This window comes from Pristiophorus japonicus, chromosome 1, assembly GCF_044704955.1.
Source record: "Pristiophorus japonicus isolate sPriJap1 chromosome 1, sPriJap1.hap1, whole genome shotgun sequence".
Taxonomy (NCBI): domain Eukaryota; kingdom Metazoa; phylum Chordata; class Chondrichthyes; family Pristiophoridae; genus Pristiophorus; species Pristiophorus japonicus.
Genome location: NC_091977.1, coordinates 534,290,840 through 534,312,327, shown reverse-complemented (window position 1 = coordinate 534,312,327; position 21,488 = coordinate 534,290,840). Strand labels below are relative to the sequence as shown.

At 43.5% G+C, this 21,488-nt stretch overlaps 2 protein-coding genes across 2 annotated transcripts in view; one reads left to right on the top strand and one right to left on the bottom strand.

Moving 5' to 3' along the window:
- The window catches only part of ttr (transthyretin (prealbumin, amyloidosis type I)), a 39,966-nt gene extending 32,768 nt beyond the window's left edge, over positions 1-7,198 (top strand). Inside the window, exon 4 of the mRNA XM_070877033.1 lies at positions 6,976-7,198. Coding sequence (XP_070733134.1) covers positions 6,976-7,080 — 105 coding nt within the window. The 3' untranslated portion in view covers positions 7,081-7,198. The remainder of the gene's footprint in view (positions 1-6,975) is intronic.
- A 2,751-nt stretch (positions 7,199-9,949) lies between these two features.
- b4galt6 (UDP-Gal:betaGlcNAc beta 1,4- galactosyltransferase, polypeptide 6) overlaps positions 9,950-21,488 on the bottom strand; it is a 96,906-nt gene continuing 85,367 nt past the window's right edge. Inside the window, exons 8-10 of the mRNA XM_070896720.1 lie at positions 21,117-21,239; positions 16,018-16,119; positions 9,950-13,979 (exon numbers count right to left, since the gene is read on the bottom strand). Of these exons, the coding sequence (XP_070752821.1) occupies positions 13,832-13,979; positions 16,018-16,119; positions 21,117-21,239 (373 nt within the window). The 3' untranslated portion in view covers positions 9,950-13,831. The remainder of the gene's footprint in view (positions 13,980-16,017; positions 16,120-21,116; positions 21,240-21,488) is intronic.

Below are 21,488 nucleotides of genomic sequence, written 5' to 3'. Positions count from 1 at the left end.
TAGACAGATTTTTGGAGACTAGGGAATATGGGGATCGGGCGGGAAAGTGGAGTTGAGATGGAAGATCAGCCATGATCTTACTGAATGGTGGAGCAGTCTCGAGGGGCCGTATGGCCCACTCCTGTTCCTATATCTTAGGTTCTTTTAGTTCACAGACTTACAGATGAATATAGATTTCAGAAACTAGGGTCACAGAAAGCGAATAAAATCCCAGATGGAAAATCAGAATTCTAGTTTCAATCTAATCTCAGGGTTCAAACTATCAAACGGCTCACATTTTCTGTTCTCAGTTAATGGCATTGTGCGAAGGCTTTCAATAATTGTCTACTTTGTAATCACTGGCTCCCAGACTTTACTCAGCACTTCAATCATCGGGATATGTTTTAGAATCATAGAATAGTACAGCACAGAAGGAGGCCATTCGGCCCATCGAGCGTGCACCGGAATATTTACAAATATTGAAGTATCAAACATAAAATGTCACACAATTGTGACAGGGGATTATTGTCTAAGGTTGGTACTGGAACATATAAAACCACGCAACAGAAAACAAAAGAAAAATACTGCGGAAAATCTGAAATACAAACAGGAAATGCTGGAAATACACATCAGGTCGGGCAGCATCTGTGGAGAGAGAAACAGAGTTAACTTTTCAGGTCGCTGACCCTTCGTCAGAACTGGAAAAAGTTAGAGAAAGCAAAAAGAAAGACAGACTTGCATTTATATAGCGCCTTTCACGACCACCGGACGTCTCAAAACGCTTTACAGCCAATGAAGTACTTTTGGAGTGTAGTCACTGCTGTAATGTGGGAAACGCGGCAGCCAATTTGCACACAGCAAGCTCCCACAAATAGCAATGTGATAATGACCAGATTGCAATGTCTGTAAGCTTGTAATGTTTGTAGCTCCACACTGTGGATGTGGACGTATTGTGTACTGCAACTGCAGAGTTAATAATAAACAGAACCAGGCAGATTCTGGAGACTTCCGAGAGAGCTGCCTGCCATGTTAGGAGCTGTGTGTGCTGTGCTCTGTGAAGATATCACATTTGGCGATGAGATGGGGTTTTTCGGATGATTTAAAGCTTAAATTTTGTTGGTGAAGGATTCAGCCAGCCGACAGAGAGACTTTGGAAGTTTCTGACTTTGGAAAAAGCTACAAAATCCGAGGTAAAATACAGCATACGGTGTGAACAGCTAGAGATTAAAATGGCAGGTGTAATCGGACATTTGGGGGAATATAGACACGACCGGGAACGTTTAAAGCATATGTGGATCGGCTAGAAATGTATTTCACTGCAAATAACATAATCGAAGTTCCAGACAATGCAGTCCAGAACCGGGCTGTGTTGGAATGTAAGAAAGTGATCTTCTTATCGGAGGCGGGTCCGGCATTGTACGAAACCCTTGTAAATCTGCTTGTGCCTGACGAGCCAAAGGACACAACGCTTAGAGATTTTAACGAAGCTGGAGCAGCACTATAACCCCAAACCGTTAGAAATTGTTGAAAGCTATCATTCTGGATTCGGAATCAGAAGGCTAATGAAAGTATCAGTGATTACATCGTAGCATTAAAAAAGCTATTGATGCACTGTAATTTTGGAAACTTTCAAAACCGAGCATTACGGGATTGTTTTGTTTGTGGGGTGAAAAATGATGCGATCAGAAGGAAGTTATTGACGACGGATGACTTGACTTTTGAGATTGCTTGTCAGACAGCGAGGTCGATGGGCATGGCCGAACAATATTCCCGAGAATTAAATAATTATTATGGTCATCAGTCAACGAGGTAAAGCACCTGCAGGTTCAAAGTAAAAGACGGTGGGGGCCCAAAGTCTCAGAAACTGGAAATTCTAACAGAGCGTCGAAGTCGTGCTATTGGTGCCTGGGACAACACATTGCTCAAAGTTGTTCACACGTGAAGGCAGAGTGTTTCTTCTGCAGAAAGACTGGGCATCTTGCGAAGGCATGTCGACTGAAGGGTAAACCAGCTTCCAAAGCTATGAGTCCAGCGTTCAAAGCTATGAGTAGAAATCCCAAGAGACTACATAGCATGGAAGAACAACAACAGGACGAGATGTTGTTAGAGTTACACGTCATCAGGAGCACGAGGTTAACAGACAGCGATTCAGAAAGCATCAAAATCCACATAGATGTTGCGGGATTCAAGATACCAATGGAAATTGAGACGGGTGCATCCGTGAGTGTAGTACCGGAGTCGCTGTACCTCGACAAATTGCATGATTTCCAACTGGATAAATCCAAGATAGAGCTGCGAGGCTACGTGGGAGAGAAAATTCCTGTGGTAGGTCGTATCACCATACCGGTGAAATATAAAGATCAATTTCAGAACTTGCCTCTAATAGTAGTGAAAGGAGACAAGCCTGCCTGACGAGGAAGAAATTGGTTGAGCTCACTGAAGCTGGATTGGAGTAAGATTTTCTGTGTGGAAGCGAGATTTTCATCAACGGATGAGGTTATCAAGAAGTATCCGAAGGTGTTCTGTGAAACAGGCAGTCCGATCCAAGGCTTCAAGGCGAGTGTCAGGGTACAGAAGGACGCTAGATCGGTTCACTACAAGCCACATTCCATACCATATGCACTCAAGGAGAAAGTTGAGCAAGAACTCAAAAGACTAGAACCTGAGAATATTATTTGTAAGATAGATCAATGTAATTGGGCTACACCCATTGTTGTTTAACCCAAGTCCGATGGTAAGGTAAGATTGTGTGGTGATTATAAAGTAACCGTAAACCAGGTTCTAGAGGGTAATGTCCCCAATACATTGCCGAATATAGAAGATTTGTTCACAACACTGACAGGTGGTCAGATCTTCTCAAAACTGGATCTTACGAATGCCTACTTACAGCTTGAACTAGATGAGGAGTCTTAAGTCATGTTTGACTATAAATACTCATCTAGGCCTATATCAATTTAATAGGCTACCGTTTGGAGTGTCTTCCGCCCCTCCCATATTCCAAGGGGTGATGAACCAGATTTTGCAAGGTATTGAAGGGGTAGTATGTTATTTGGATGACACTAATTTCAGCACCAAATAGGCAAATTCATAATAACATATTGAATGAAGTCCTCAAACGGCTAGAGAAGCACAGAGTACGAGTGTCTGCTCGTAAGTGTGAGTTATTTCAAAACTCAGTGGAGTACTTAGGGTACAGAGTAGACAAAGATGGTTTACATCCAACCATGGAAAAATTGGATGCAATTAGAAATGTGCCCACTCCCAGGAATGTCACTGAACTTCATTCATTCTTGGGACTTTTTTGAACTATTATGGGAAGTTCCTACCAAATTTGGCTACAGTATTACATCCACTGAATGAACTTTTGAAAAAACAGGTCCATTGGAATTGGTCAAAAGAATGCGATACAGCATTCAAGGAGTATAAAAGCAAATTGGTAGAGAGAACCATGTTAGTTCACTATGACATATCTAAGGAGATTAAGCCAGTACGTGATGCCTCTCCGTATGGAGTTGGGGCAGTGATCTCTCATGTATTAAGTAGTGGGGAGGAGAGACCAATTGCTTTTGCTTCACGCACTCTCAGTGCCAGAGAGAGTAATTATGCACATATTGAAAGGGAAGCTTTGGCATTAATTTTTGGGGTCAAGAAGTTTCACAAATACTTGTATGGTCGTAAGTTTACCATCGTTACGGACCATAAGCCGCTAACAGCAATCCTTCATCCAAAGTCCCCAGTTCCAACATTAGCTGCAGCCCGAATGCAGAGATGGGCTTTGATTTTGTCAGCATATACATATGATATTGAATACAGATGATCAGCTGATCACAGTAATGCTGATGCAATGTCGAGACTGCCTTCCCCAGCACAAGTTACACCCGATAGGGAAGAAGTATTTTATTTTTCATACATTGATGAACTGCCAGTCACAGCAGTAGAAATTGATGGAGCAACCAAACGTGACCCAGTGATGTCAAAGGTGTATGATTGCAAATGGATGGTCAAATCAGGTACACATCCATTCTTCATTCATAGGAATGAATTATCAGTCGATAAAGATTGTATCATGTGGGGTGCAAGAGTGGTTATACCAAATAAATTCAGGTCCAAATTATTAGGAGACCTCCATGACCAGTACCTGGGAATGTGCTTGACCAAGAGTTTTGCACGCAGTTATTTATGGTGGCCAGGTCTTCATAAAGATATAGAGTACATCATGAGTCAGTGTACGACATGTCAATCGGTAAGCAAGCAACCACCACCAGTACCATTACAGCCATGGAAATGGCCTCCCAGGGTGTGGCAAAGGCTACATATTGATTTTGCTGAGTTAGAAGGACAACAATTGTTCATTGTAATTGATAGCCATTCAAAGTGGGTTGAGGTGCTTCCAATGTGGAAAATAACAAGTAAAACATTGGACATTTTACGAAAATTATTTTCTTCATTTGGCCTCCCTGAAGAAATAGTTTCAGATAATGGACCACAATTTCGTTCAGACGAATTTGCACAATTCACGAGCAAAAATGGTGTGAAACATACCAAGGTTCCACCATACCATCCTGCTTCGAATGGTGCAGCAGAGCGCACTGTACAAATTGTAAAACGTGCCCTCATAAAACAAATGTTAGATCCAAATCCAAGGAAACGACAGTTGTCATTGGATCACAAATTGGCTAATTTTTTGATTACATATCGAAATATTCCTCATACAACTACAGGTAGAACACCAGCAGAGTTGTTTCTCAAACAACAGCCACGAGCCAGATTCTCGTTGTTAAAACCAAATTTGGCACAGTCCGTAGAAGAGACACAATTAAGACAGAAAGAGAATCATGATAGAGGTAGAGTAAAAGAGAGAAGTGTGAAATTAAACCAGGTGGTGAGAGTGAAGAACCATCACCATAAATGGTTGAAGTGGTTACCAGGAAGCGTGGTGAAGATATGTGGTCCTCGCACATATTTGGTAGATGTTTGATAATGGACAGATTAGGTTTGGTTTGTTCATATTGATCATATTTTACCTACAGACATGGAAGGAGTTGAAGGTGGGAATGATTCAATTATTTCTGACTCAGATAGTTTTGATACACCAGTAGCAAATCCTAAATCCAATGTACTGGAAACAAATCCCAGAGAGAATCAGAATGAAAGTCTGAGTCCTAGTCAGGAAAACAAAGAGCCTGAAGTTAGTGAGTTCAAATGAAAATCAAGGAAATTCCGTGGAGGAAAACGTTCCTCAGGATGAGCCTCGAATGAGTTTAGATTCGACATCATGTTTGGAAGGTTCTGTTCGAGAGCGAAGGTATCCTCTTCGAAACAGAAAACATGTGGTAAATGTTAAATTTGTAAATATGGAAAAAAAAGTTTATATCCTGTGTTATGTATAAACATGAAAGTTATGTATGATGTTTGTTATAATAACTTCTTCATTAAGGAGGGAGAAGTGTAATGTCTGTAAGCTTGTAATGTTTGTAGCTCCACACAGTAGATGTGGACATATTGTGTACTGCAACTGCAGAGTTAATAATAAACAGAACCAGGCAGATTCCGGAGGCTTCCAAGAGAGCTGCCTGCCATGTTAGGAGCTGTGTGTGCTGTGCTCTGTGAAGATATCACACAGATTATTGTTTTTTTTTTTTAAAAAGATAAATTCTAGCCAGGACACCGGGGATAACTCCCCTGCTCTTCTTCACAATAGTGGCCATGGAATCTTTTACGTTCACCTGACAGAGCAGACGGGGCCTCGGTTTGATGCTTCATCTGAAAGGCAGCACCTATGACAGTGCGGCACTCCCTCAGCACGGCACTGGATTGTCAGCCTAGATTTTTGTGCTCAAGTCTCTGGAGTGGGACTTGAACCCCCTACCTCCCGACTTAGAGGCGAGTGTGCTACCCACTGACCCACAGCTGACACTAGAGATGTAACACATTTTAAGCAAGCGCAGGGGGAGGGGAGGAAAGAACAAAAGGGAAGGTCTGTGATTGGGGGGGGGACGGGGGGCGCAGGATCTGTGGAGAGAAAAAGAGAGTTCATTTTTTAGGTCCAGAAGTGCCAGTTTCTTCCAATACACCATGGCATCCGACTAATCAGACCAATAGTTTGTGTGGAAGGTGATTTCCTCCAGGTAAAACTTCCAAAATAATCAGCTTCTTTTACATAATCTTGATGCGTACTGAACAACCCTCCAGAACCGATCAACAACATAAGCAAAATACTGCAGATGTGGTAGAGCGGAAATAAAAACAGAATATGCTGGTGAAACATTCAGGGAGATTCAGGCAGTGTCTGTGGAGAGAAACATAGAAAATAGGTGCAAGAGTAGGCCATTCGGCCCTTCGAGCCTGCACCACCATTCAATATGATCATGGCTGATCATGCAACTTCAGTACCCCATCCCTGCCTTTGATCCCTTTAGCCATAAGGGCCACATCTTACTCCCTTTTGAATATATCTAACAAACTGGCCTCAACAACTTTCTGTAGCAGAGAATTCCACAGGTTCATAATTCTCTGAGTGAAGAAGTTTCTCTTCATCTCGGTCCTAAATGGCTTACCCCTTATCCTTAGACTGTGACCCCTGGTTCTGGACTTCCCCAAAATCAGGAACATTCTTCATGCATCGAACCTGTCCAATCTCGTCAGAATTTTATGTTTCTATGAGATCCTCTCTCATTCTTTTAAGTGAATATAAGCCTAGTCGATCCAGTCTTTCTTCATATGTCAGTCCTGTCATCCCAGGAATCAGTCTGGTGAAACTTCGCTGCACTCCCTCAGTAGCAAGAATGTCCTTCCTCAGATTGGGAGACCAAAACTGAACACAATATTACAGGTGTGGCCTCACCAAGGCCCTGTACAACTGCAGCAAGACCTCCCTGCTCCAAAACTCAAATCCTCTCGCTATGAAGGCCAACATGAGAGAAACAGAGTTAAGGTTTCAAGGCCAATGATCTGTCACAGCAGTTCAGAGATTATTGTTTTTTCCTCTCGTTTCAGGTGGTTTTTCGGGTGGACAGCTCTGCTCATCAACACTACACTCTGGCACTGCTTTTGAGTCCTTACTCCTACTCCATTACAGGAGTGGTCAGTAGCCCACACTAGACCGATTAAATGGGGCAGCTACCTCTCCTCATCCTCCACCTCCGATGAAAAGAACCAAGTTACATGGAAATAAATTACTAACTATTTAACAAGTGGTCAAAATGTTGTTTGGTAACTTTTGACTTGAATTTCAACTATCTGTGCAACTGATCAAAAACTGCAATAAAAACATTGCTTCCTATCTAAAATGTTATCCATTGTTAATTTTATCTATTCACTAACGTTATGTCCATTTGCCAACTCTTGTGGTTTACCTCACCCGTTTGCAATTTTCTCCATCAACTTTGTCGATGTAAAGTGCTGCAGTACAGAGGGACCTGGGGGTCCTTGTGCATTAAACACAAATAGTATGCAGGTACTGCAAGTGATCAGGAAGGCAAATGGAATGTTGGCCTTTATTGCAAAGGGGATAGAGTATAAAAGCAGAGAAGTCCTGCTACAACTGTACAAGGTATTGGTGAGGTCACACCTGGAGTTATGCATACAGTTTTGGTCTCCGTATTTAAGGAAGGATATACTTGCATTGGAGGCTGTTCAGAGAAGGTTCACCAGGTTGATTCCGGAGATGAGGGGGTTGACTTATGAGGAAAGGTTGGGCTTATACACATTGGAGTTCAGAAGAATGAGAGGTGATCTTATTGAAACATATAAGATAATGAGGAGGCTCGACAAAGTGGATGCAGAGAGGATATTTCTACTCATAGGGGAAACTAAGACTAGGGGACATCGTCTCAGACTAAGGGGCCACCCATTTAGGACTGAGATGAGGAGGAATTTCTTCTCAGAGGGTTGTAAATCTATGGAATTCTCTGCCCCAGAAAGCTGTGGAAGGTGGGTCATTGAATATATTAGAGGCGGAGATAGACAGATTTTTTTTTAGCAATAAGGGAGTAAAGGGTTATGGAGAGCGGGGAGGGAAGTGGAGCTGAGTCCATGATCAGATCAGCCATGATCTCACGGAATGGCGGAGCAGGCTCGAGGAGCCAAATGGTCTACCCCTGCTCCTATTTCTTATGTTCTTAAATTTAGTAAAACAGAATAAGTGGTGAACATGCATAGCTAGAGATGAGGTGTGAGGTGATGGTTAACTGAGACAGCACCTCCCAAACCACTACCTAGAAGAACAAGTGGAACACCACCACCTCCAAGTTACACACCATCCTGGCTTGGAAATATATCGGCCGTTCCTTCATCGTTGCCGAGTCAAAATCCTGGAATATCCTCCCTAACAGCATTGTGGGAGCACCTTCACCTCATGGACTGCAGCGGTTCAAGGAGGCGGCTCACCTTCTCAATGGCAACTAGGATGCCAGTGCTGGTGTATATTTGTGTACTTCATTGTATTCATAAGAGTGTGCACTGGAAAGCAACGTGGGAATGAGGTGTAAACATTGCAACGGGCTGCAAAAATCTGATGCTTGAGGGGAGGAGGTCTACATAGATAGAAGTTGGCAAAGAATGCAAGGGAAACACAGTATGCATTGCATGACTTTTGCAATCCATGGACGTTGAAAGTACGGAGTGGTTCACTGCATTAGGGTAGGGCGGAGTTTTTTTCGGTTTCTTGCCCTTATCAGATCATTAAACTTCATGCCATCCTGCGTTAAAGTAGCGCATGGTTCTCTCCACAACACTTGCACTGCCATCGAACAGTCCACCATCTCCTTTGCTGGGGATGTTGGTCTGGTCGAGGACGCTAATGCCCTCCCAGGGGATTTGCAGGATCTTGCGGAGACATCGTTAGTGGTCTTTCTCCAGCAGCTTGAGGTGTCTACTGTACATGGCCCATGTCTCTCAGCCAAAGAGGAGGGCGGGTATCACTACAGCCCTGTAGACCATGAGCTTGGTGGCAGAATTGAGGGACTGGTCTTCGAACACACTTTTCCTCAGGCGGCCGAAGGCTGCACTGGAGGCGGTGTTGAATCTCGTCGTCAATGTCTGCTCTTGTTGATAAGTGGAGGAAGTGCATCTGCGAGGGCGCTGAGCACCTCGAGTCTCGCCGCCGAGTACATGTAGAAAGCAAGCGCAGGCAGCGGAAGGAGCGTGCGGCAAACCTGTCCCACCCACCCCTTCCCTCAATACTATCTGTCCCACCTGTGACAGGGACTGTGGTTCTCCTATTGGATTGTTCACCTAAGAACTCATTGACTACACCAAGTAATGGAAGGTAAAACCAAAACATAGGTGAAGACTACAAGATAAGATAGACTTGTTATGGAGAGATGTGGGGAAAATTCAACACAAAGCCTCTGAAGTGCTGGTATTGTTTATTTTCATAAAAGAATGATACAAAATATACAAATATTATCACAAACACACCGCAAGACAACAGAGATCCTTAGAAATAATCCATTACAGTTAACGGTGCATTGTACAGCTTAGCATGCCGTTTAATTCTTCCTACAACATGCTACAATAAATTATTTTTGCCCATGATTTGGCTTCATACGGTTTCTAAGGATGTTAAGAACATATAATTGTACAGGACCTTACACAAACATGTGCTGTTATAGGATTGGCAACACTGCAAGTTCTAACATTGGAATTTGAACTAAAAAGTTAAGTATTGCTGCCACCAGTACATATTTTCACCGACTCCAAATACAGTTTCTTCTCTTCCAGTTTTGGATGCAATACATATACATTTAATATATATATATAATATATCATATACATTTAACACATCATACATTTAATATATATATATATATATATATATATAATATAATATAATATATATTTATATATAGCATATGCATTTAATATACATAATATACATTTTATATATATCATACATTTTACATGTACATATATTTAAATTTATATTTATATATATTATATGCATTTAATTTATCATACTTAATATATATGCATTTAATATATATTATACACAGTTATTATATACATTATAAATATATATAAAATATAAATGTGTATGTATAGATAAATGTTAAAGTGCACAAACTTTTCCAGTTAATATTGAAAAATAAGAGCATCGGGATACACTAGAAAGGTAAAACGTATATAATGGTGCACACTACCTTAAAGTTCTGTAGGGTTATAGTAAGATATTGTTAGCAAATCTCAAAGAATTAATGTTCAGATTGAAGAAAAACACAAAGGGATGCGCCACGCATTTTAAGGCTTCATTTTAACTCTATTTTAAATAGGAACTAGATTTTAGCATGTAGTCTTTTCAAAAAATAATAATAATCAGCCCTTCCATTCAAAGAATTTTAACAAAATGCACGACGAGATGACAATTTAGAGGCTATAAGCAACAAGAGCGCAGAACAAAGAGGGGGCTGGATTTGACAATTTGATTTGATAGTTTAATGATCATTAATGGTGGTTTAAGAATTATATGCTTTTAAAAAAAAATCAGATGGTAGATTAAAGATAGCGAGAAGTTACTGTACTTTTAATTTTCAGCCTCGGTTTAAGAATCTTGATACTTTTTGAAGTCGGAAAGAGGGAGATCAGTGTTGGAGAAAGTTAATTTTTTTATAGATCTGTGATCTTTTAGAATTCAGTATTTAATTCACTTGTGAATAAAAACATAATGTAATGTTTTTATTCACAGAAGTGAATTAATTAGATATTCCCCCCCCACCCCCTCCCTAAAAACTCTTCATATCTTCATACCACTCACTGGTTGAGAGGATAAGCAGGCAACTTTTGCCTTGAACTTCCGTCCATTCTGCTCCAGAGACAGCAAAGCCTGGAATGACACCCTCCAAGTTACTTTTTCCCTTCTCTGACGTGAAGCCTGTAATCTCCAACTTGGTGATTCCCCATGACTCGACTGAGCCTGGGGAACTCACCACGCAATGAACTGCATCCATCTCACAGCTCTCTGGCACACAGAAACATTGCGAAGGGAAGTCGGGAAGAGGGAGATCCGTGTTGGAGAAAGTTAATTTTTTTATTGATCTGTGAACTTTTAGAATTCAGTATTTAATAGCAGAGGCAAAAGTCTTCAGCCCTTCCTCAGGAAGTTCACTGCAAAGTGTGGGAAGCTCAAAGAGACAAGATGCTAAAAGCCATCCTATATTGTGAAGCTTATTCTACAGAATCTAGAAAGGAATAGTCGGTTGGACTAACTTGCATTATATTCCGTAACATCCCTGTTTGCAGCGGGTTCAGCTGCCCCACATCTCGTTTCGTGCTCCGTGCTCCAAATGCCACCCTTAAGCCAAAAAAGCCCAAATGAAGGTGAAGCCAGTCAGGCGGGTGGGGGGGGGGGGGGGGGAGCAACTTAAATGAAGACGCGCCTTGGAGGGGCACAAAGGAGGACCCAAAAATAGGCAGAAACTAAAATCAGCCTAAACTGATTCAGAATAGTTGTAGGAATTCCAACCTCTTATAGCAACACTGGCAAGATTTTAAATAAAAGAAAAAGAAGTGAAACTTCGTTATAATTAGATTTAAAAGCACATTTTGTGCCGAGATGTTACACCTCTGGCTGTTACTCTTTCGTGCTTGCACAAGTGCGAGGTTCATGGACCAACTTCTTTTCTATCCGGTATTCCGTTAGGCGGTCAGGAATAAACAGTACTGGAAAGTTTGCAACCGGTTGACAAATCAAAACCTGCTGAGATTTTTCCGGCATTTTCTGCTTTTATGCCAGAACTTTGAACGTTGGGTCAAAATCCTGGAACCCCAACAGCACTGTGGGAGCACCTTCACCAAACTGACTGCAGCGGTTCAAGAAGGCGGCTCACCACCACCTTCTCAAGGGCAATTCGGGATGGGCAATAAATGCCGGCCTTGCCAGCGACACCCACATCCCAGGAACAATGTTGCCAGCGGTTAACAGATGTTCAAAGCTACTAAACCCATGTGCTTTCCTCTCCCACAGGATGCCAGTATCCTGTTCAGCTGCTATAGGAAATTTGCCCTCATTTTTCTTGTAGTTTTTTTTTTCCTTCTAGTACTTTTGAACCAGTGTCTTTTCATCAATACTTTTTCAATCTAATTTAATACAAACTGCCTCCCTTTTACTACTTGTTATTCGACTACCTCTTGAACCAGTTTGCACGGTTTTGCTCTTCAAGTGCATTCAGAAATACAAGTGTACAGCTGACAAACGTATCGACCTTAAACAAAAAAGTTCGAGCGTGGTTGGCGATGATTATGACAGGTTACGTAGAAAAGATTTGCAAACGTACAACAATGAAAACAAACAATACCAGGCTCATCCACAGTTGAAGAACTGCCGTGGTCATCCACGAATGAGTTCAAGAAAAGATTTCTCGGGCTCCTCGATGAAGTAGCAGATTTTGCGCGAAACAAAGTGAGAACAGAGATTATTCGCAGCCTCTGACGGCCAAGGCATTGTAGCGCCTTCCCTTACTGGTCGAGTCTAGCGGTTATATCCATTGCCATCAGATTAAATCCAAGCAGAGGCAGGTTGTTAAAGACACAAATCCCAACTTAAAAATCAAAAGGAATGGAACGTCATCTGACAGGCGGCTATTTGCACAGAATCATTCCAGCATTTCAGTAGTACTGGCATATATACAGCGTTCCGACGGAATTTAGTTTTTTTTTTAAATTAAACTTGTACCCAGTTACTCACTACATGCTTTTATAACTATTGGCATACGCATGTTACCTTTAGAATGCTTGCTTTCTTTTCTAGGTTATAGAAAACAAGCTTCCGCTGTCCAGATATGAATCCAGGTAGGTCAGGTTTATCAATGCCGAATTATTAAGCATGCAGGAGGTCTGCAGGGAAATGAGAATGAGAAAGCTGCACTCGTCAGAACAGCGCGGCAAGAAACCGATTTGGTTGGGCAAATAAGGAAAGTCTGAAGGGCTGATGCAAACGTCGGTCAGCACACCCCAAATCCCACAGGGTGAAATTCTGGTTCAGCTCGTAGTTTATCTTCACTTCCCTCTTGGCTTTAAACTCCTCTTCCACCACTTGCCCAAGTCCATCAAGCTCGCACCACACCGGACATCAGAAGATTAAACCCAAGCTAAACTTGTTTTACTTTCAGAAAGAAAATACTTTCCAAATGACAACGAGAAGGCTAAGCGACTTGGCAGTGTATAACACCACTGTAACAAGGTATGGTTTTAGCTACTAGAAAGCAGACAATGTATTGCAATGCTTTCCATTATTCAGTATGGAAAGCAAATGATGTGTCTTTAAAGACTATTTACATTTTGTTCTTACATGCCAAGTTACATACATATATACTTCCTTTTTAAAAGGAACATCACACAAATGCATCAAGTTCAAAAGTATAAAAAAAAACGGAGTGGCAAAAGTGCACAATTTTAGAGTATATTTACAAATCCATAGCATTATTTCAAGTAGACAGTGAGCCTTCATTTTTACCTAAAAATACAATATGTTATGCAATATCTACAAATGGGAATTCTATTGGCTCTAACAGCTTTGTACAGGAACAGCTCATCAGGACAAGAAAGCTCAGACAATAATGCGAGGGCTGAATAGCGAGAGCAACCCTACTTGTAAACCCCTTGATTTCGGAATGATGGCATATTGTCTCTCAAAATGCAGGATGAATTCAGTAGCAAAGCTAGTGCGCACACATGCAGGGACAATCAGCTGTTCAAAATTCGGGACTCGTGCCGTCATTGAATCATCCACAGCTGAGGTGGTTTGGCCGTTCCTCAAGGCCGTTAAAGCCCTTCACTGAACCGCCAGCGAATAAAATACTCTGAAATCCATAATGTTCCAGGGAAGCTGTTAAAATTCAAGATGGTCCCATCCCCTTTAGTCTTCATCTACAGGAGCCAACTCTGGTGTAAGGTTCACTGTTATGTTTTTGTACAAAAAGTGCAGAGTTATATTTGGAGTATACTTCAAGTTGTTCAACCCATCCAGGGGCTGACGCTCCTTAGAATACCTCAACAATTTATATCTGTGGGGGAGGGGGGGAAAATGTGGAAATGATTAAAGGTAACCCAATAAATAGCAGAATAAACTTCTTAGAATGATACATAGAATCACACAGCACAGAAGGAGGCCAATATATTGAATATATTTAAGAGGGAGATAGATTTCTAGACGCAAAAGACATCAAGGGGTATGGGGAAAAAGTGGGAATAAGGTGTTGAGATAGAGGATCAGCAGTGATCGTATTGCAGCCTACTACTGCTTCTGTTTTCTATGTTTCTATCGTGCCTGTTTCTATCTTTGAAAGAGCTATCCAATTAGTCCCACTCCCCCGCTCTTTCCCCACAGCCCTGAAAATTTCTCCTTTTCAAATATATATCCAATTCCCTTCTGAAAGTTACCATTGAATCTGCTTCAGGCAGTGCTTTCCAAATCGTCACAACTCGCAGAGTAGAAAAATTCATCCCATCTCTCCCTGGCTTTTTTGCAAAGGATCTTAAATCTGTGTCCTCTGGTTACTGACAGTAGAAACGTTTCTCCCTATCTACCCCTATCAAAACCCCTGAGTTTTGAACATCTCTATTAAATCTTCCCTTAACCTGCTTTGCTGTAAAGGAGAATAATCCCAGCTTCTCTAGTTTCTATATATAAAGCTGAATTCCTTCACCTCTGGCACCATTCCAGTAAATCTCCTCTGCACTTATAAATTGGCTTAAAAACATGAACAAGTATTCAGACATGATATATACACTTCATAAAAAGGGCTGTAGTAATACCCACCCTCCTGTATGGCTCAGAGACATGGACCATGTACAGTAGACACCTCAAATCATTGGAGAAATACCATCAAAAGGTGTCTCCGCAAGATCCTACAAATCCCACAAATCCCATGGAGGACAGATACACCAACGTTGGTGTCCTCAACCAGGCCAACATCCCCAGCATTGAAGCACTGACCACACTCGATCAGCACCGCTGGGCAGGCCACATTGTTCGCATGCCAGACACGAGACTCCCAAAGCAAGCGCTCTACTCAGAACTCTTTCACGACAAACGAGCCAAAGGTGGGCAGAGGAAATGCTTCAAGGACACCCTCAAAGCCTCCCTGATGAAGTGCAACATCTCCACCGACACCTGGGAGTCCCTGGCCAAAGACCGCCCTAAGTGGAGGAAGTGCATCCGGGAGGGTGCTGAGCACCTTGACTCTCATTGCCGAGAGCACGCAGAAAGCAAGTGCAGGCAGCGGAAGGAACATACGGCCAACCAGTCCCACCCACCCTTTTCTTCAACCACTGTCTGTCCCACCTGTGACAGGGACTGTGGTTCTTGTATCGGACTGTTCAGCCACTTAATGACTCATTTTTAGAGTGGAAGCAAGTCTTCCTCGATTCCGAGGGACTGCCGATGATGATGATGGGATACACTCCATACTTCCCCAAGGGTAACCTCTCGCGGCCAGCCTCTGCTGCATTGCCGAGTTCTCTTTTCTTGCTCCCGCCCCTAGTTCCCCTTTTTTGCGGCCGCCAATTGAGTTAACAAATTAGTGGCAAATATTGGCAGTTGTGTGTTTTGGCCTCGTGATTAACGTTCCCGCTTAGGTGCGTGGGCACGCAGCAATCTGAAAGGTCCCGCACGGTACGCTCACCAGCTTTTACACTAAATACTGCGCATGCGCAGACAGTTAAAGGGATCGCGCATTCACAGAAACAGGCCTTGTGGAACAAAGTGCTGCTTACATTACTCACAATCACTAGAAACTGGGTTGAGATTCCTGAAAGTGAGTTCCTTTTAGCCAGCACAGAGTGATTTTCATCCCGAGACTGGATTCAAAGATAATATGCTAATCTGTTAAATCTTTCAAGTCTCTAAATTGTTTTTAAGTTTCAGACGCGTGTATAAGCAATGCATTTTCAGAAGGATTTGAAATTATCTTAACGTCTCATATTTACACATCGAATACATACTGAACTGTAAAACCAGTTAAAGGAAGATTTTCTAATAAATCTGCAAATCTTAATCTACAAGCACACTGTAAAAATGCGTGCCGCAAGCTGAATACTTGCCTGCCGAGAAACTGTACCTCCCCTCGATGGTGATGGGGTATCGACTTGTACTTTCCAAGATCTCCTTCTGGTCTGGTCACGTTGTACCCTGCGTAAAGAACTCTGCAAGGTGAAAGAGGGAGAGAATTCATAAATTCTAAGAGGAGAGACTGAGCAAATTGGGCCTGTACTCTCTGGAGTTTAGCAAAATGGGAGGTGATCTCATTGAAACATAAGATTCTGAGGGAGATTGACAGGGTAGATGCCAAACAACTGAAGGCACGGCCACCGATGGTTGAGCAGTTATAATGAGGGATGTTCGAGGCCAGAATTTGAGAAGCGCAGACATCTTTTTGGGGTTGTGAGGCTGAAAAAGATTAGAGAGACAAGGCCCATGGAGCGATTTGTAAAGAAGAAGGAGAATTTTGAAATCAAGGCGTTGTTTAACCAGGAGCTAATGTAGGTCTGAAAGCAGAAACCAGGTTGTTTCCAATAGCTGGAGAGTCTGGAACTTGGGAGCATAGTCTCAGGATAAGGAGTCGGCCATTTAAGACAGAGATGACTGGAATTTTCTGCCCCAAAATGCTGTGGATGCTGAATCATTGAGCATATTCAAGGTGGAGATCGACAGATTTTTGGACTCTAGGTGAATCAAGGATTATGGAGATCGGGCGGGAAAGTGGAGTTGAGGTCATGATCTTATTGAATAGCGGAGTAGGCTCGAGGGGCTGGATGGCCTACTCCTACTTATGTTCTTAATCTACCTCAAACTTTATAGAATGTATTCCATTGGTGCGTTTAGTGAATTTAAGGGTGGCATTGATTTTCTTTTAAAAGAAAAAAGAATACAAAATGTGAAGAAAAATGTAACTGTGCATCATCGTAATTTTCACCAATTAAGAAATTTTTTGAGAACAAATTGTTCAAACCAAGATTTCCTCACGCCCTATTGACTACACCATGGCTAGAATGTCCAAAGGAGCGGACTTGAGTAGGACTGCTCAACTATATGCTGCAGGCACTTCTAAAGCATGTACAGGAGCTTAATGCTCAACACCTCCGGATGTAAAACAGAAGTTTTAAGAGGATGTTCCAGCATCAAGTTTACTAGTTAGGATGCAGTGCTCGCAAGTCTTGGGAAGGTAAAAGCTGTGGACTCAGTAAGAGTGCATAATGAACATAGTTTACGAGCTACTATAATCTTAACATGCAGCATATGGGGTACGAGTTTATTATTAATAATAACTTTTATTTATATAGTGTCTATAACGTAGTGAAACGGCCCAAGGTGCTTCACAACAGTGTTACAGACAAAACAGATATATCTGACACTGAGCCACAAAAGAAGAAATTAAGGCAGATGACCAAAAGCTTGTTTAAAGAGGTAGGTTTTAACGAGCGACTTAAAGGAGGAAAGAGAGGTAGAGAGGCGGAGAGGTTTAGGGAGGGAGTTCCAGAGCTTGGGGCCCAAACAGCTGAAGGCACGGCCACCGATGGTTGAGCTGTTACAATGAGGGATGCTCAAGAGGCCAGAATGTGAGGAGCACAGACATCTTGTGGGGTTGTGAGGCTGTAAAAGATTACAGAGATGGGGAGGGACAAGGTCATGGAGTGAGTTATAAACAAGGATGAGAATTTTGAAATCGAGGCATTGTTTAACCGGGAGCTAATGTAGGTCAGAAAGCACAGGGGTGATGGGTGATCGTGACTTGGTGCGAGTTAGGACACGGGCTGCAGAGTTTTGGATCACCTCAAGTTTATGTAGTGTAGAAAGCGAGAGGCCGGCCAGGAGTGAGTTGGAGTACAGGGTATTGTAATCTTGCTGATGCAAATTCCCAGTGAAAGAAGAAACTGTGAAAGTAACTCAAACTTGGCTTAAAGTACAGAGCAACCCATTATGGTCAATCACTGGGACCTGCCTGGTTGACAAGGTACGTCTATAAAGGGGCAATCATGTCACAAATGAAAGGTATCCGCGCTGGTGCATTTATTACAGTTAAAAAAGCAACATTTACAAAATTAAATATATTGAACTGCAGGAACTTACTGACTGACGCAATTGTACTTCTAGCACTAAAGTTTAACTTTTACAGGAGATTTTAGTTTGACCAAACATTGAAAGGCCATGACTTGTGTGTTTTTGAACAAAGCAAAGTTCATGGTGTTCATGTTCCATCCCCAACCCCCGCACCACCACCCCACTCACACCCAAGTTAGTACAGTTGAAAGACCATAATAGTTGCCAATATTTCAATTTCCTTCTGAATTAGAGGGAAAACCCCCCGAAATGTTCAATGGTTTTGTTACCAAAATTCAAGCCTGGAAATAAAAAGCTAGTGTCAGTAACAGTGAGCATGAAACTACCGGATTGTCGTAAAAACCCGTCTGGTTCACTAATGTCCTTTAACGAAGGAAATCTGCCGTCCTTACCCGGTCTGGGCCTAAATGTGACTCCAGGCCCACAGCAAAGTGGTTGACTCTTTAACTGCCCTCTGAAATGGCCCAGCGAGACACTCGGTTGTATAAGGCGGCGGGGAAGAGAGTGGCGGGTGGTGTGAGGAGGGGGGGCATCAGGGCGACGCGGATGGGCGAGAGGCCGGGGGGGGTGGGGGGGGGGGGAGAGAGAAGAGCTGGAGAGGCGGGGAGAGGAGCGAGAGAGGGGTGAGGAAAAGAGGTGGAGGGAGAGAGGAGAGAGAGAGAGAGAGAGAGAGAGAGAGAGAGAGAGAGAGAGAGAGAGAGAGAGAGAGAGAGAGAGAGAGAGGTGGAGGGGGGGGGGAGAGAGAGAGAGAGAGAGTGAGGGGTGCAGGAGAGAGAGAGAGAGCGAGGGGTGCAGGAGAGAGAGAGAGAGAGGAGAGAGAGAGAGAGAGAGAGGGGGGGGGGGAAGAGGTGGAGGAGAGAGAGAGAGAGCGAGGGGTGTGGGAGAGAGCGAGAGAGAGGTGAGAGAGCGAGAGAGAGAGGGGGGGGGGGAAGAGGTGGAGGAGAGAGAGAGAGAGAGGTGGGAGAGAGCGAGAGAGAGGTGAGAGAGCGAGAGAGAGGTGAGAGAGCGAGAGAGGTGAGAGAGGTGAGAGAGGTGAGAGAGGTGAGAGAGGTGAGAGAGGTGAGAGAGGTGAGAGAGGTGAGAGAGGTGAGAGAGGTGAGAGAGGTGAGAGAGGTGAGAGAGGTGAGAGAGGTGAGAGAGGTGAGAGAGGTGAGAGAGGTGAGAGAGGTGAGAGAGAGAGACACACACAGGTGGGAGGGAGGGAAATGGGGCGAGGGGGAAGAAGAAGGGGGAAACGTATCACGTTCTTCCTATCACCTTTACACAGTGGATGAAATCCGGAAGTCACGACACTGTCACTATTAATTCCATACCCAATAAACCTGTTAACAATCCGTGACCCACACACACTGCCCCATTCTATGACGGGAGGGGCGGGGTTAAGGGCATGCATGCACTGGGATTGGGGACTTTGGCTGTGGGAGGCAGCATCTGCACGGGGAGGGGCGGGTGGGGAACTTGGGCTGGGGGAGGGGAAGCATTTGCTGGGAGCTCTATCCTCTCTGCAACTGTTTGCAGGGTAGCTCTGAAGTCAAAATGGCTCGCATTACATTTTGCAAAGTAACTCAGAACTTGGGCTGGGCGGTTCCAATTACACACTCCAGAGAAACTTTTGGGTGTGGCTTATCCTCCAAGAGGACTAATCAGCAATAGGTCATGTGATAATGGAGCGCCAATCGGTCAGAAACAGTGCAAATAAGGCTGTCCATAATAAAATGTGCACGCATTGCAACCGTGATGTCGGCATGTTCGTTGCATGCTGTACCTGCCATTGCTGCTGTTCAACTCCTCAGCTTTCTTGTCTCCATTCGAGACCTGCTCCCACCGCGGGACGCTGATCTATCTGCGCTCCACACCACTCCAATACGGCAAACAAGCCAAAGGTGGCAGAGGAAACGTTTCAAGGACACCCTCAAAGCCTCCCTGATAAAGTGCAACATACCCACCTACACCTGGGAGTCCCTGGCCAAAGACCGCCCTAAGTGGAGGAAGTGCATCCGGGAGGGCGCTGAGCACCTCGAGTTTCGTCGCCGAGAGCATGCAGAAAGCAAGCGCAGGCAGCGGAAAGAGCATGCGGCAAACCAGTCCCACCCACCCTTCCCTCAACGACTATCTGCCTCAACTGTGAGAGGGACTGTGGTTCTCGATTTGGACTGTTCAGCCACCTAAGAAGTCATTCTAAGAGTGGAAGCAAGTCTTCCTCGATTCCGAGGAACTGCCGATGATGATGACACCGCTCCAGCCACCGACTCCAGCCTCTGCTCCTATCTGTTGCCCCAGCCTCACAGGATGTTCCCCAGCTCTGCAGCAAATTGCTGGCAGACTGCATCTCAGCAGCTCTGCTGGTTGACCGAGGATGAATGTCATTGCTGCAATGGCTCCTGGGCTGAACGCCACTGGTTTCCTGATTGCGCTTTGCGGGCTTTTGGGCTGCCCTTTGACAGTGTACTGGTTCTCGAGGCCTGACCAGTCTCTCTCTCTCCTCTGCTGGCTCCTGCCCTTCAGTCTGTTCAGCTAGTATCAGGATGAAATTTGGCTGGTCTGCTGTTGTGTCCTGGACTGAACTCTGTAGGCAGCTGTCTGGTGAGGAGAGATTTAGTTTGGGCCTATACTCTCTGGAGTTTAGAAGAACGAGAGGTGATCTCATTGAACCATACAAGATTCTGAGGGGGATTGACAGGGTAGATACTGAGAGGCTGTTTCCCCCGGGCTGGAGAGTCTAGAACTGGGGGGCATAGTCTCAGGATAAGGGGTCGGCCATTTAAGACTGAGATGAGGAGGAATTTCTTCACTCAGAGGGTTGTGAATCTTTGGAATTCTCTACCTCAAAGGGCTGTGGAGGTTCAGTCATCGAGTATATCCATGGGTGAGATAGATCGATTTTTGGACTCCTGGGGAATCAAGGGATATGAGGATCGGCGGGAAAGTGGAGTGGAGGTCAAAGGTCAGCCACAATCTTATTGAATGGCGGAGCAGGCTTGAGGGGCCGTTTGGTCTACTCCTAATTCTTAGTTTTTCAGCCCTATTCATCTTTGAGTCACCACCACCAGTTATAAATCTGTACCTCTAAATGTGTTCTTACCTACGCCACAGGTCATCATCCTCTCCACCCCATCCCCAGAAAGCATTGGGAAAGCCATTGATTTTTTTGAACTGCTCTAATGTGAGACCACTGACTCCACCGAAGAACTCGTTGTATGGCAGACTAGAAAATAAGGAAACAAACATATATTTATCTATAGGTAATCATTCATAAACTGTTTGGCATGAAATTTTAAAACAAAAAAGGAATCCCAAAGAAAGTGGAAATATAAAGCTCACCCACTTAGATTGCCAGTGTATTAAAAAAAGATATTTAATATGTTAACCAGAACATAAAATACACAGGGGCAAAGAAACAGCAACTTGTTAAAAATGAAAGAAATGTAGCAGCTGTTTCAACTTAAAATATTAT